Raw genomic sequence first — 15,000 nt, 5'->3', positions numbered from 1 at the left:
AATCAGGATGAGCTAGCCCTTGGGTGACCCCCGCGGGGCAGCTAGTTAATTTAGATTTACTGTGGGTGTCCATCTGGGGGCCGATAAGGCTACAGTAGGAGTCTTCCACCCTGCAACTAAGGAGTACCCCCAGCCAGGGGGCGGGGCTAAACCAGTGCCTCTTAACCTGTGGGCCGGGGGCCCACTGGCGGGGCCAGCGACTGTATTGCAAGTGGGGCCCCCAAATAATTGCCAAAACACTAGGATTTGATAATATAACGTTAATATATAAAAACGATTATCGTGGTATCTTTTTCTTGAAACCTTTGAAACATGTTTTCATAGTGATACCGATTAGAACTTGAAATATACTATGCTCTGAAAATGTAAGGTGGGTGGGCCTCGAATGCTTTCAAGATTTTCAAGTGGGCCCTGATCCAGAAAAGGTTGAGAAACACTGGGCTAAAACACTGGGCTAAACCAGGTCTGTGTTCATTCTGTTTCGCTGCCCTGCATCCACAAGTCTAGGAATTGTGTTGAGCCACACACAGATACAAAGATACTGGGCACAGCTTCAATTAGGCTGGTGTTGTGCAACTGAAATGTGTGCAGCTGCACATCAATACCTTACATGCTGTTTTAAGAAATCATGTATAATTTGTTTTATGCTGGCTATCTGGTTAAACATACATTGGGTTCAGTGCCACATGGCTGCCACTCTGTTACTGTATGTTGTGGAGACTTTGGCACAGTTGTCTGTGTTTGTGGGACACCGATGTGTGTCTTAAGCAATGTCATGTGTTTTGTGTGCAAATAATATGCAACTTCGTGCAATTCATTCTATATCGTATCCTGTCTTTTAGTCTGAAATGAAGTTGAAGAATTGAAATTGAATTGAATTATGATATACACAGTATATTTTCTCATATCTGCATATGCATGCGTTAAGATTAATTTGTATCAACATACAGTAGCCTCACCTATCAGGTATGGTAGAAAGGGTGTTTGCCTGTACATTTTGCAGGTGTACAAAATAACAGGATTATAATAATATGGTATCTAATAGTTCAATATGTTTTCAAACAGCTTCTAACACTTCCAACTCTGATTTTTTTTTACAATGTTTTATTGTTTTCCATCTCTCAACAGGGCCTGTACATATTTCTGGTGTATGCAGTTTACAATAGTGAGGTAGGAGGACTTTCAAACCGTTGTCTTGGCCACTGTATTTACTGAACATCAGAATGTATTGTTTTTGTTTCGATTGTATGGCATGTGTTCCTGTGAACAATAGTACAGTCTTAACATACCAGTGGGTGTTAAACCTGCCCCTCTCTCTCTCTCTCAGGTGAGGAATGCCATAAAGAGGATCAAAGAAAAGAGGAAAGCCTTATCTTTCACGGTGAGAGTAAAAAACATACAACCATCCTCATATTCATCATTCCCCCGTAACTCTGAGAGTGTTCAAATGGAACCAGATTTGTACACTCTCAGAGTTACAGACCTGCAGGGGTCCATTTGGAAACCCCTAAAGGAACCCTGAGGTTCCCTGGACCCCACTTTGAGAACTGAATTCCTGAATATGCAAACATGTATCCAAATATTCTACCCTAGTGTACTGTTAGACTGTCTGTCTTTGTTGTTTAATGTTCTCAAAGTGGGGTCCGGGGACCCCCAGGGGTCCTTGGCGGGGTACCAGGGGGTCCCCAGCTAAATGAGTTAATATAGCGTCACAATCATTTTAACCACTTTAACCATTATTGTATACGTTGGCTATTCATACTTTGGCTATGAGCTTGTAGATCTGATAGTTTTGAAAAATCCTGAAAATGTGCACAAATCTTTGCTTCTGGGGGTCCCTGGAACAAAACATTTTGAGATGGGGGTCCGTGGCCAAAAACATATAATTTTGTGGGTCCTCGACATGAAAAGGTTTGAGAACCTCTGGTTTAATGAATACCAGCCTTGTATTTGTGCTTCAACCTGATTAGATTGTCATGTATTATTCCAGAACTGTTCTCAGCCCATCAGTTTCCTGCCGTCCCAGAAGGCCCCGGCCATGTCCTGGGGCCACAGTGTTCCTGCTCCCTCTAGTCCTGAGACCAGTGATACCTCTGGACTCCGCAGCTCTACCTCAACCTCCCTGGTGATCAAGAACGGTATTACCACTACTACTGCTACTAGTCCATACCCCGCCATTTCCACCCACCGCAACCACGACATCGAATCCCATAGCCTGCGAGGACCACTCACAAAAACTAGATAAACAGCTTAAAGGAGTAGTTCACCCAAAATAATTACTTATTTTCTATGAATTACACACCCCTTGATTTTTTTTAGTTTTTGTCGGATTGCTGAGCTAATAATTCGATGACCGGGTGGCTGCTCAGTAGGAGACTCAATTGAGTCGACTCCGCTGGTCATCAAATTATTGGCTCAGGAATCGACTCTATCAACTTATTTTCTATCAATTACACATTGATAGAAAATAAGTCATTTTGTGGGTGAACTACTCCTTTAAATGTGGGAAAAGTGAAAAATTGTCTTTGTCACTCTCTTCATATGCCAATGATTAATGCCCCTGTGCAAGTTCAGATCAACTGGTCAACCCACTGAGGAGAGAAATGGATGAGGACACAGTGACAGATACAGGTTTCCTAATTTTATAGTAGGACTACTACAACTGCTACTATTACTAATGCTGCTGCTGCTGCTGTTGCTACTGTTACTACTACATACCGTACATAACAATATATTCATACCAAGGATTCATAATGTTAGGGACTCAGAAGGGATCCTAGATTAACTTGTTTCATTGTGTTTTTTTTGCCACTCTCACATTATTCTCTCTTATTATTCAAAGGCATTTTTGTGTGTGCCTCCGTGTTCATGTTGTAATATAAACATTAGGTCACACCTGAAAACTTTGTTTAGACTAGCTTTTTTATTTTTTGTAAACTTTTAGCCTTTTAGCTCCTTTTATTTGCTTTTATCATGTCCTTTTAATCTATTGTATACATTTTGCACTTTGTAAACTCATTTGTTTAAGAAAGTCACTACATATATAAAGTTTATTGGTGTGGTTGCCTATAGTACTTACGTATGTCTATGTGACATGTCTATTTACAATAATATTTACAGAAACTGCATATCTAATTAATGATAACATTGTCCTTGCAACTGTCAGGTGTTATGAAATGCTTGTATCTTGAGTCCAACATAACCGGAGTTTTGGTGTCAATTTGACACCAAAACTCCTTAGAGCCTGTGTGTGTGTGTGTGTGTGTGTGCGTGCTTGCGTGCGTGTTTGCAACAAAAAAAAGCTTCTGAATTTTGTGGGAGGAGCATATTTTACAAAAGCCGCCATAACTTCTGAACATAAATGTGGATCACATATCAAGGAGCCTCAATCGAGTGTACTATCAAAAGCTATTTGACTTGTACCCCTAGGGGGCGCCAAAAATTCAAAAGGTTTACCCAAATCATTGAAACACAGTTTCTTTACACTTTATTCCTTGGGTCATGTACATGCAAACGTAGTACATATTGCTTTGGGTTTAACCACAATACAGTTTCCCAAAATTATCTATTTTTGTATTTAAGTATTATTATTATTTACTTACGATATGTATTGTTGTCTTTCCTCATTTGGTATATATTTGTCTTTCAGAGAGTTTCAGACAGGAGAGCTTTGTGAGCTTCTCCTTTAAACCAGTTTCTACAAACCAAGTGAGTGTGACAATCTCAATGTGAAAGTTGCACAATGTAACGTTGCAGAGAAATGTTCTGTCGATGACACAGCTGAATCTTGTGATATAACTCTGTCTGTGTGTGTGTGTGTGTGTGTGTGTGTGTGTGTGTGTGTGTGTGTGTGTGTGTGTGTGTGTGTGTGTGTGTGTGTGTGTGTGTGTGTGTGTGTGTGTGTGTGTGTGTGTGTGTGTGTGTGTGTGTGTGTGTGTGTGTGTGTGTGTTTTCTATTTTTTCCAGGTGGTTGAGCTTACTGGTTTCAAGCCGTCAGGTACTGTTATTATATCATCACTAAGTAAGGTTCACATGGTTGAGTAGTCCAAGGTATAAATGATGCACCAGTGGGAATTAACAAGACCAACATCTTTGCCATCAGTAAAGAGCATAGCGTAGCTCAAACCGTTGCTGGTGAAATGGTCATAAATAATATCATGGGTTCAAGTTTTTATTATTAGAGCATCAGCATACAGAACATCAGGTAGACTCAATAACGAAAGATAAGGAGTGGCTTGATAATGAGAATTACATTTGCATTCAGGCATTGTGCAGTGGTTGTTAAAGCAACAATGATTGTGGAAACGACTTAAACTCAACCTATCATCATTACAACAAGTTAAAACCACCGAGTACACCGAGTAATATAATCTAAGACTGCAGACGAATTAATATTCTCGTTTGTCGTGAAACATTGTGTAATATAATAGGGACGTGTTACGGAGCTAAGGGAATTAGCCGATGCATGTGAAGATCTACAATAGGTCCATTTATTCCTTAAGTGATCTCCATTTATCAATTTGGTGTTCAGCATTTTGTGTGAATTACGGCACTTTCTTTTATTATTTGTAAAGCACCGCGGTTAGCAACAGATGGTCCCTGTATCTAAAAGGCTAAGTCATTTTAAATTGCTTCCAAATTGGCCCAGTAGCATCAGGAGAGCAGTTTGTAATGGATTTGCTAAATGTTTTCCCCTCTTTGTCCGGCGTCTGATGAAAGGTGTTTCAGTGGTGCTTGTCGTCCATTGTCGACCACCAAAACAAAACAGAAGTTCATCCCCCCCATCAGGATAGACAGGGCTAGCTATTCAGCCTATTAGGCATTAACCACTCAAACACCTGCTCTCTCTCTCACCCTCTCTCTCATTCTCCCTCTGTCTGTACGTCTCTCTGTTAGACATGCTCTCACGCTGATGTGAAAACATTAAACCACTTTCAACCTAGCGTACCAATTTTGGGCAAAAACATTCATAAACAAACATAAAAATCTAAAGATCGTCTTTGAAAATAACATGTTAGCTTGTAGATGGCCATTTTCACAATTTGTCATCAGACAATACTGTGGGGCTTAACTGGTTAATGGATGAGGATTGTAAGCTTTCTGAGCGGCACCTAGTAATGCTTATAATTTCTATTTTTTTATTTTTTTACCACAGGTTGCTGAATCGCAGACCGACTGGAGACTCAGTGGATGCTGGATAGTCAGTGTAAATATTCTGTATTTAACGCGGTAAAGGATGGGACCACAGAATACTGTGGTACCATCCTATGTGTGGCAAATGTACAGTACAACGCACAATCCCTGTGTGTGTTACTCAAGTGCAAGCATGTGTCCAAACAAACATGAGCACAGACACAACACACACACACAAACACAGCACAGGTTATTTGGAGTGTGATTGATGGTTGACAGCAGGCCCTTCAGGGCCACACACACACACACACACACACACACACACACACACACACACACACATACACACACACACACACACACACACACACACACACACACGCACATGCACATGCACATGCACACACACACACCGTATTAGGAGAGCATAGCCAAAGCTCTCTCTCTCAATCTCTCTCTCTCTCTCTCTGTTTGGATTGAGTGTTTGAATCAGCTGCTACACGATTCAGAGGAGAGAATTGAACCAGCAACCTGGAGGTGTACAGCAGTGGTTCTCAAAGTGGGGTCCGGGGAACCCCAGGGGCCCTTGAGGGGGTCCACGGGGGGTCCGCAGCAAATGACATAAAAGTCATCAACGACCATTATCAAGCTTTAAAATCAGTTTAACCATTTTAAACCTATTTTATACTTTGGCTATTCTACAAGCTCACAATCAATGTGTCAATAATGTGACGCATTGTGAGCTTGTAGATCTACATTTTTAACAGCACAAATCTACTCTCATGTGGGGGTTGCTGGCACAAAACATTTTCAGATGGGGGTCTGCGGCCAAATACATATCAATTTGGGGGTCCTTGAAATGAACCAATGTACGGTAAATGTCCCATTGCACCACATAGTAAAATGTAACTCGTAATGCTTCCTTGACTCAAATCCTTTTGTTGTTTGTCAATATTTTACATGTTACTCATGTATGATCAGGGCTCAATTTGTAAAAAAAAAAAAGAAAAAAAAGGGGGGAGGGGGAATTTTCTTAACCACTTATGCCCTATATGATTCTTCGTGCTACAAATAGCTAAAACAGCTGATATACAAGCTCATGTGTCATGATGACGTGTTGTGACCTTGTCCAAAAATACATTTGTCCAAAAATACTAATTTGCCAAAAAAATAGGGCCATGGTTAATGTGGTTAACATACATTTTATTTTGTCATTAAAATGTAACATTTTGATATTATAAATTAAACATAAATATCAAACGTATATCATATTTCCCAAAAGGAAATTCATGTGTTTAATTCAGTCTGAGAAACCAGAAGATGGGATAAAAGTATCTCCCCCAACGATAAAAATGGGTGACCAGAGGGGTATATCAAAAGAAGAGGCATGGATTATACCCCCCTGCCCCCAGCAAATCGAACCCTGAACATCTGCGTTGAGCCTCGTAGTTCGACTGTGACCAGACAGCAACATAATGTTGTCAGTGTAGAGAAGCAGATGGTTAGCATCAGCGACGACAACACATGTGCTGATATTTCTTCATTTCAGAAAGAACGTGTACATATTAAAGTCATCCTATCACCAGTTTGTCATCTCATGCTACCGTGTGCTAACTTATAGGGCATAGCAGTGGCGGCCATTTTGTGGTGCCGCAGATAGAAAACCCATACTTTTTTCCCATAGATATTTCCGAAAATATTTATATAAATTATTTTAAGCCTGGAACCAAGCCATCCAGGCTCCTGGTGAATCATAACCATAAAACATTTGATTCTGTGTCAAAAAATATTTGAATATTTTATTATATTATAGCTACTGTATTTAATACATTTTCAAATATGTTTTGAGACAGAATAAAATGTGTTATGGTCATGATTCACCGGTGGAGCCTGGGTGACTTGGTTCCAGGCTTAACATAATTTATATACGGTAAATAAGTCTCTGGGAAAAATTAATGGGTTTTCTATCTGTGGCACCATAAAATGGCCACCACTGCTATGACCAGCTATTTACAGCGAGTGACTTCGTTCTATGGGCGAAATCTAAATCAGGCTCATGGCTGCAGCCAGCAGGGCTTGATGTGGAGAACTGTGTTTGGCAGGCTCCCCAGGCCTTTTCCTCCTTCAATTATAGAACTAGCCAGCAGCCATTTTGGCTGTTCCCTATCTTTCCTGAGGGAGGGATGCACTCTCAACTAAGAGCCATTATTCACAAATGCTTGCTACATGTTGAATCTCTGTAGATGCTCGGCAGAGGTCGTCCGCCTTGTTCTTCTGTTGGTGTTGTACACATACTGTAACTGTCCTGGCAAATGAATATTAGCCTATGAATATGTATATTACATTGTAAAATACAGAAGAAGAAAAATGTAAGCTGTTCTAATGTCCTGCTGTGGTCTAAGAAGGGTTTCCTTTCACAACACAAATATATCATTTAGAATGTTTTTATTACTGCGTAATGTTTCAAAAAACAAACAGCTGGTTGCTACAGTATGTAAAAAAAATGAATAAAAAAAGTTAGCTAATTATGAATTTAGCTTTGTTTTCTTTTGATGAATTAGGAATCACATTTCTAAAATGGGGGTGTTTACACCTGGAATGAAATAGCCATTGACATGACAGTGATGCCAACTTGTAAAATTATACAAAACAAACCCTAAATTAAAACAATTGATGGTACTTAATAATTGCTCATGTCCTTGGCTGAAGAAATGAACACTTTGCGGACAGATTATATTTTAGATATATTGAATGTCATGTTTTGTATTTTGGTATAGAAGTTTTCATATTCATAATGTATGAATTACATTTACATCTAGGTTCCATTGTAGGTTATACATCCCTGCACACAGTAGACAAGACATGTCACTGGATTATTCTGTATATACCTGAATTTATCATTTGTGTACAAAAACTGCTAAACGGTTTGACAATAATCACCAACACAGTGGTGTTTTACTTCATTGAATTTTATTGGTTTGAAGCTATTACAATAAAATATATTTAAAAGACAAACAAAATAATTTGGTCACTTTCTCTTTCTGTTGAGAAAAGCACAAGGACAAGTAAAGGACTGTCAACTCACAGGAAAATAATTCAAAAGCAAAGAGCAAAAAAATAAAAGATAAAACTAACAAAGGCAATATCAAGTGAAACAGTTTCACAATAGTAGCATTCTGACTATTAACATAAAAACAGATACATTTGCCTGTGTTGAAGTTGGTCTTTTTCTCACAATGTGATATTCACTTCACAATATAAATATTCTGTACAGGGTGATAACGAACATTAGTGTCTTCATTATAAAACCGAGGTGACGACGGTATCCCCAGGCCAACTTTGAGTTAAGGCAGGTGGAGTGATTGTCTACGACAAGCTGAAATGACTGACCCTGCCAAGTAATGGAGTACAGAAGAATGATTGGAATAGCGGGACCGTACCTATGTTCCCCAGGTTCTATGTTCCCCAGGTTCTATGTTCCCCGCTTTCCTAGGAGAGCGGGGAATATAGGACCTAACCTAAACCTAACCCTAACCATAACCTTAGTGGGGGAACATAGGTCCGGGGAACATAGGTATGACCCCGGAATGGCCACTGTGCGATGCCTCAACTGCACAATAATACAAATAACAGCACTGCTTTAACCACTTAAACCCTATATATACTTTGTTGACCCCAGGGGATCTGTACTTGGGCCCCATCCTTTTTGCCTTTACCAAAAATAGCGTCTCTACAAGCTGAGCTGAGCTTGTTGGTCGGCCATTTTTTCAGAATGCTTGCCTATTATGACATGCCCAGAATAAGTACGCTATAGGGTTCATGTGGTTAAAGGGGGTGTAAATTATATTATTTAGTTTAATGAGTATTATATAACTTAGAGTAGAGTATAGAGTTCAGTAACAGGAGTCTCCCTGTCTCTACAGCTCTTTAGTAAACTCATTCAGGACACAGGAATCAGGATATAAATGAGCAGAATTGTAAGTGATGTTTGAAATCTTTGTATGGTTCTCTCTCCTGATTGTACAATATTGTTGTCCCGACCTGAAAATGTATTTTCTGTTTACTAAAGAGATGGGGAGATCCCTGTTATTGAACACTAGCAATGAATGATTGCTATATTTAGGGGGTTTACATTTTTACCTTTTTTTTACAAAAACATACACCACCTTTAAGATTGCTTTGTCGTGTTTCCAAATTATTCTCAGTGATTAAACATGTATCATATTTAATGGTATAATTATTCTAGAATCTCTGTGGCTGATGTGCTCTTACAAAATGACATGTCATCTTCAACATAATATAGCTACGAGTGTTTGCGTTTAGTGTTAAATGTTCAACACATATCCATAACAAAACAGTTTGCCACAACATACATTGTTATTAAGAAGGTTATGCAGAGCAGTAACACAAATGTGTCTTGTCCCCAAAGTAGAAGCATGTAGTAGTACATTTAATCCCTTTTAGCCGCTGTGCTTTATCTATTCTAAAGCCAAATTGTACTCCGTAGTACAATGGCGTCGCTTGACAACAAGAATTGATTGGAGAACTGAAATCAGTTCTTTTCGGCAAGCAACACCATCATGCAATGGAGACTGAAACCAGTCTGGAACCATAATTCTTTTTAAGAGCTTCCATTCTCATGCCTAATTTATACTTCATCGTATGACAGTGTAGCGTGCCACATATCTACAAAGCTCTCTACGTTTTTTAGATTGAGCTTTTTGCTTTTGGGGACGGCCGTGGGCAGAGAGGCAGTCTCGTAATGAGAAGGTCACCGGTTTGCCTGCCGTCCCGGCCCCCAGTCTATGTGTCGAAGTGTCCCTGAGCAAGACACCTAACCCCTATCTACTCCCCCCACAGCACTCATCATATTCATCTGAGCAGCCGTCAGCTGGGTGATGACGAAACTGAATTTCCCCAGTGGGGAATAATAAGCTATTCAAATCAAATCAATCTTCAGAAAGCTTGTATAGCGCGGCTATTTTTGGCGCAACAACACCGCCGTACAATGAAGTATAAGTCAGGATTCAGTGGGAAATGTGGTTCTGTTCCATGCATGGCCGGATACATGTTTTCCCTCACGGTGTGAGCGGATTAAAAAAAGGGCTCTTGGAACCTGTCCATCGTCTTGTCACTGACCCTACTATCTGCCCCTCCTCTTTTAGGCTTGGGTGGCTTCTTGGTGAAAACTGAAGGACAAACACTTACCAATATTTGCCTTTGGCATTCTGCTTAATAAAGGACACAGCTGTGTCTTTGTTGATCATTTCTCTCCTCTCCGTTCACACATGTTGATGATGTATCTAATGTATCTTTTATGTTATTTTATTTTTTCATAGCTTCACCTCCCTCTCCCCTCTGCTGCACTCCCTCAGTGGTCTGGCCAAGAGATGGCTTCCTTTCATTCTCTCCCACACAGAATACACTACGCTGTGCTTCTCTCTCTCTCTCTCTCTCTCTCTCTCTCTCTCTCTCTCTCTCTCTCTCTCTCTCTCACACACACACACACACACACACACACACACACACACACACACACACACACACACACACACACACACACACACACACACACACACACACACACACTCTCTCTATTGCTTTCCATCAGTCTGTCTCTTCTCTCCCATTCCCTCCATCTCTCTCGCTCTGCCTTGCCTGGTTGCATGTGCTCTCTCTCTCTCTCTCTCTCTACTCTCTCTCTGTGTGTGTGTGTGTGTGTGTGTGTGTGTGTGTGTGTGTGTGTGTGTGTGTGTGTGTGTGTGTGTGTGTGTGTGTGTGTGTGTGTGTGTGTGTGTGTGTGTGTGTGTGTGTGTGTGTGTGTGTGTGCGCGCGTGCGCGTGCGCGTGTGTGTCTTCATTCGCTCCCTCGTTTTCTTGGCAAAACACATCAAAGAGTCAGATGATTAAGTGAATAAGAATGTGCTCTCGTAAACATGTGTGGCTTTGATATATCAATATATTAACATCTAAACAGATTAAACAAAAATGATGCTGAACTGTATATACGTGTTCATCTTAAGGTAGGGTTCTGTAAGGTTGGTAACAAAAAGGACAAGTGCTGAAGTGAGACATATTTAGTTATTTGACAAGACTGAAGAATGTCATCCATTTTGAAGCCCGTTTTCCTACAAAGAATCCCGAATAATGTCACAGCCTTGAGATTATGAGGTTCCATCTGACATTTTGTTCAAAATTGAGTTCACATAAAGTTACTGTACAATCAGGTCTTTACAGGAGGGGGGGGGGCTAAAAAGTTACATAAAAAAAAAAAGTTACATAAGTGGACTATAAAAAAGGTAACATAAAACATAGTACAATATTAGCTTTGCTTACTAAGGGTTCGGTATCTCAAAACTACACTGAAAGCAGATGGAACCTTATAATTCTCAAACTCGTTATGTTTCTATCGTACTGTACAGGAACTGACCCCAACGAAACCAGACAAAAAAGATCAATTGATTGAACCTGCAAAACTAGCAGCAGCTCACACACAGCCCCACTGCCTCCACAGAGTCAATTGTCATTTCTCTCTCACTCTAATATGCGCGCACATGCGCACACAGCACACAGCACACACACACACACACACACACACACACAAGCATTAACCCATTCAATCCAGGAACGCATCTCTGTCATTTTAGATTTCTTTGGCTATTCAAAAACAGCAGATATATAAGCTTGTAGCGCGGCACTAGATCTGCTATTTAAAAAAAATCTAGAACATTTTTGCAAATCTTAGATTTTTTTTAAATATTTTTTAAAGCGAACATCTGTAACTCAAATCTATGTTTCTGGGGGGTCCCTGGAACAAAATAATTTGAGATGGGGGGTCCGCGGCAACATTTCTAAATCATAACAGTATGTTGCCATGCCAGTGGTGCTCCAACTTTTCCATGTCAAGGACCCCCAAAATGCATTTGGCCACGGACCCCCATCTCAAAATATGTTGTTCCAGGGACCCCCCCCCTGAAGCACAGATCGGAGATAAAAATGTTTTGCTTTAAAACATATATATATATATTCAAAGATTATTTAAAAAAAATAGCAGATCTACAAGCTCGTAGCGCAGCACTCGGTGCCACGCTATGAGCTTGTATATCTGCTATTTTTTGAATAGCCAAAGAAATCTTAAAATGACACAGATGCGTTCCCGGTTTTAATGGATTAAAGGAGTATGCGTGTGCGTGCGTGTGTATGTGTGTGTATGTGTGTATGTGTGTGTGTGTGTGTGTGTGTGTGTGTGTCTCTCTCTGTCCTCACACGCAGGCTCTTTTGGCATGCATCATCTCAATGAGCAGGTTGTTGCAGGGTACCTCTCCGCTCAGGTGCATGTAGCACAGGTAGTCTTCGGCCTGGGTGCTGAGGGCACGCAGCTCGGTGAGATGCAGAACCACCTGGCAGAACTTCTCCTGGAACTGGGGGTAGCCGGAGAGGGTGTACTCCAGCAGCGCGCTGTTCACCTGCTCCTGGACGCCTTCCACAAACGCCTGGTTCTCCAACAGCTTCACGTCTGCAAAGATATAAGCGGACGTGTACAGGCGAGACGAGGCAGACATGTAGATACATATACACATAGGTAGGGACGCAAACAATGAAGGCACAGACGCACACAGACAGACACAAAGGAAAGGAAACATATAGTTATAATATAATAGTTTCATTATGAGCATAATGAAAGGTTCTCAAGAAAGCACTCTCTGAAAATGTCAAATTCAATACATTGACTGATAATATTTGTGTTTTTCTATCTTATAGCTGTGCGTGCGTGCGTGCCTGCATGTGTGCTTGCGTGCGTGCTTGCGAGCGAGCGTGCGTGCGTGCGTGTGCAAACAGTGCACAATGTAAAATGTATTTGTGTGCTGCAGTGAGCATAAGGGTAACAATAAGCTGACACGCCAGTGGTCTTGTATTCAGCATCAGCTGAGTCCTGCCAGGAGACTCCATTCATGCAGTAATTAAATGTTTAGAATCAACGTTCTGAATCATCTTTTCAAACTGCTTAAGGGCAATTAAATTACCCCTGACAAACCTGACTCCGAAGACGAGGGAGCGAGAGGCAGAGCAAAGAAACCGACGGCAAAGACGACAAATATTTCCTGCCTCAGCCAAGTGCTCTCATCGTTCAAAAGGTCTTTGTTCCCTGCTTTTCTGCCGCTAAATAGCAATCACTTCTGGGAATCTGGGCAAAGCCACATCTATGCTCTCTCCCATATGTACAAGCCACAGCATGAATGTAGGTCCATGCAATCGAATGATAGACCCATCCATTACGCTTTTCTTTTTTAATGCCATTAGTGGACAATGGGAGAGGTAGTCTTTGTTAATGTTGCCTTTTGTCAACCCCAGAAATGACTATTTATCTGGGAGGTTGTAAACACTTACAACCTCCCAGATAAATAGATACTGCAAATTATATGATCATTTATGCCATTAATATTGTCAGTATTGCTATTCAAATGCCGTCAAAAGATAGCATCAGTATGTCAATGTACCCTCGTTGAGCCAAATGCATCTTTACATTTAAACCTCAACCGTAGTTTTTGGAAAATATTGAAGATGCAGTCCACAAATATAAGCTCCACACTGATAACCTCTTCTTTCCCAACAGGCGTGAATGAACAATTAATCAATTTGAATCACGAACAAATAATTGAAAGTTGAAACCCAATCCCAGAATAATGCACTCTCTTTTTATATGCCCTGGGAAATAAGAGTTGTGCTTTATTCCAAATTTCTTGTGGACAAATGACTGACAGTCTTGAGATGCCTCTCAGGAATAGGCAGATACTAGACATGTTTATATGTCAAGACTATGTAAAAAAAAAACAAAGAAACCAACTAAAACAGACATTGCCATCCTTAGAGCTTTGCACTCATACCATAATAATATTCACGGAAAGATTATACACATATTGTGAACAGTATAGGCTACCATCATTAGTAACAGACATGGACTCTTTTGGCCTAAATACCCCAAAGAAGTGGGGCCTAAATTATTATTATTAATGGTGGCACTAGAGGAAAGATTGACCTGATGAAGCTTCACCATGGATTGAAATGTTGAAGCACCATAGGAAGCACCATAGGAAGCACCATAGATGACAAGGAAGCACCATAGATGACAGGGAAGCACCATAGGAAGTATCATAGATGACAGGGAAGCACCATAGGAAGCACCATAGATGACAGGGAAGTACCATAGGAAGCACAATAGATGACAGGGAAGCATAGGAAGCACCATAGATGACAGGGAAGCACCATAGATGACAGTGAAGCACCATAGGAAGCACCATAGATGACAGGGAAGCACCATAGATGACAGGGAAGCACCATAAAATCACCATAGATGACAGGGAAGCACCATAGGAAGCACCATAGAAGACAGGGAAGCAACCTGAGAAGCACCATAAATGACAGTGAAGTACCATAGGAAGCACCATAGATGACAGGGAAGCACCATAGAAGACAGGGAAGCACCATAGAAGACAGGGAAGCACCATAGGAAGCACCATAGATGACAGGAAGCACCATAGAATCACCATAGATGACAGGGAAGCACCATAGGAAGCACCATAGAAGACAGGGAAGCACCATAGGAAGCACCATAGATGACAGGGAACCATCATGATTTGAAACATTTGGGGTGGAGGTTCTTCCTTGGCCTACTGGGAGTGTGCGTTCAAAGTTTCTCACTGATCGGCCCAGCGGTTGTGGCATTTTGTGCAAAATGGGCCCCTCTCGCAAAGTTTGTAAGGCAATCATATAATTGGAATTGAATATGGGAAATCTGACAGATACATCTTGATCACATGACTACTACAGAGATTTGGTGTACAAATTTGGGTGAGGTTTGGACATAATC

At 40.8% G+C, this 15,000-nt stretch overlaps 2 protein-coding genes across 2 annotated transcripts in view; one reads left to right on the top strand and one right to left on the bottom strand.

Moving 5' to 3' along the window:
* The window catches only part of adgrd2 (adhesion G protein-coupled receptor D2), a gene marked incomplete at its 3' end in the record, with an annotated part of 29,974 nt that extends 25,061 nt beyond the window's left edge, over positions 1-4,913 (top strand). The window contains exons 19-24 of the mRNA XM_080433494.1: positions 1,129-1,170; positions 1,328-1,381; positions 1,991-2,138; positions 3,650-3,708; positions 3,967-3,997; positions 4,897-4,913. Coding sequence (XP_080289620.1) covers positions 1,129-1,170; positions 1,328-1,381; positions 1,991-2,138; positions 3,650-3,708; positions 3,967-3,997; positions 4,897-4,913 — 351 coding nt within the window. The remainder of the gene's footprint in view (positions 1-1,128; positions 1,171-1,327; positions 1,382-1,990; positions 2,139-3,649; positions 3,709-3,966; positions 3,998-4,896) is intronic.
* Positions 4,914-12,394: 7,481 nt separating this feature from the next.
* LOC308088039 (nuclear receptor subfamily 5 group A member 2-like) overlaps positions 12,395-15,000 on the bottom strand; it is a gene marked incomplete at both ends in the record, with an annotated part of 16,286 nt that continues 13,680 nt past the window's right edge. The window contains one exon of the mRNA XM_080432377.1: positions 12,395-12,648. Within this exon, the coding sequence (XP_080288503.1) occupies positions 12,395-12,648 (254 nt within the window). The remainder of the gene's footprint in view (positions 12,649-15,000) is intronic.

Source organism: Gymnoscopelus braueri (genome assembly GCF_963280865.1).
Source record: "Gymnoscopelus braueri genome assembly, chromosome: 7".
Lineage (NCBI taxonomy): Eukaryota > Metazoa > Chordata > Actinopteri > Myctophiformes > Myctophidae > Gymnoscopelus > Gymnoscopelus braueri.
Note: the sequence above shows the minus strand (reverse complement) of the source record. Positions and strands in the feature narration are given on the sequence as shown.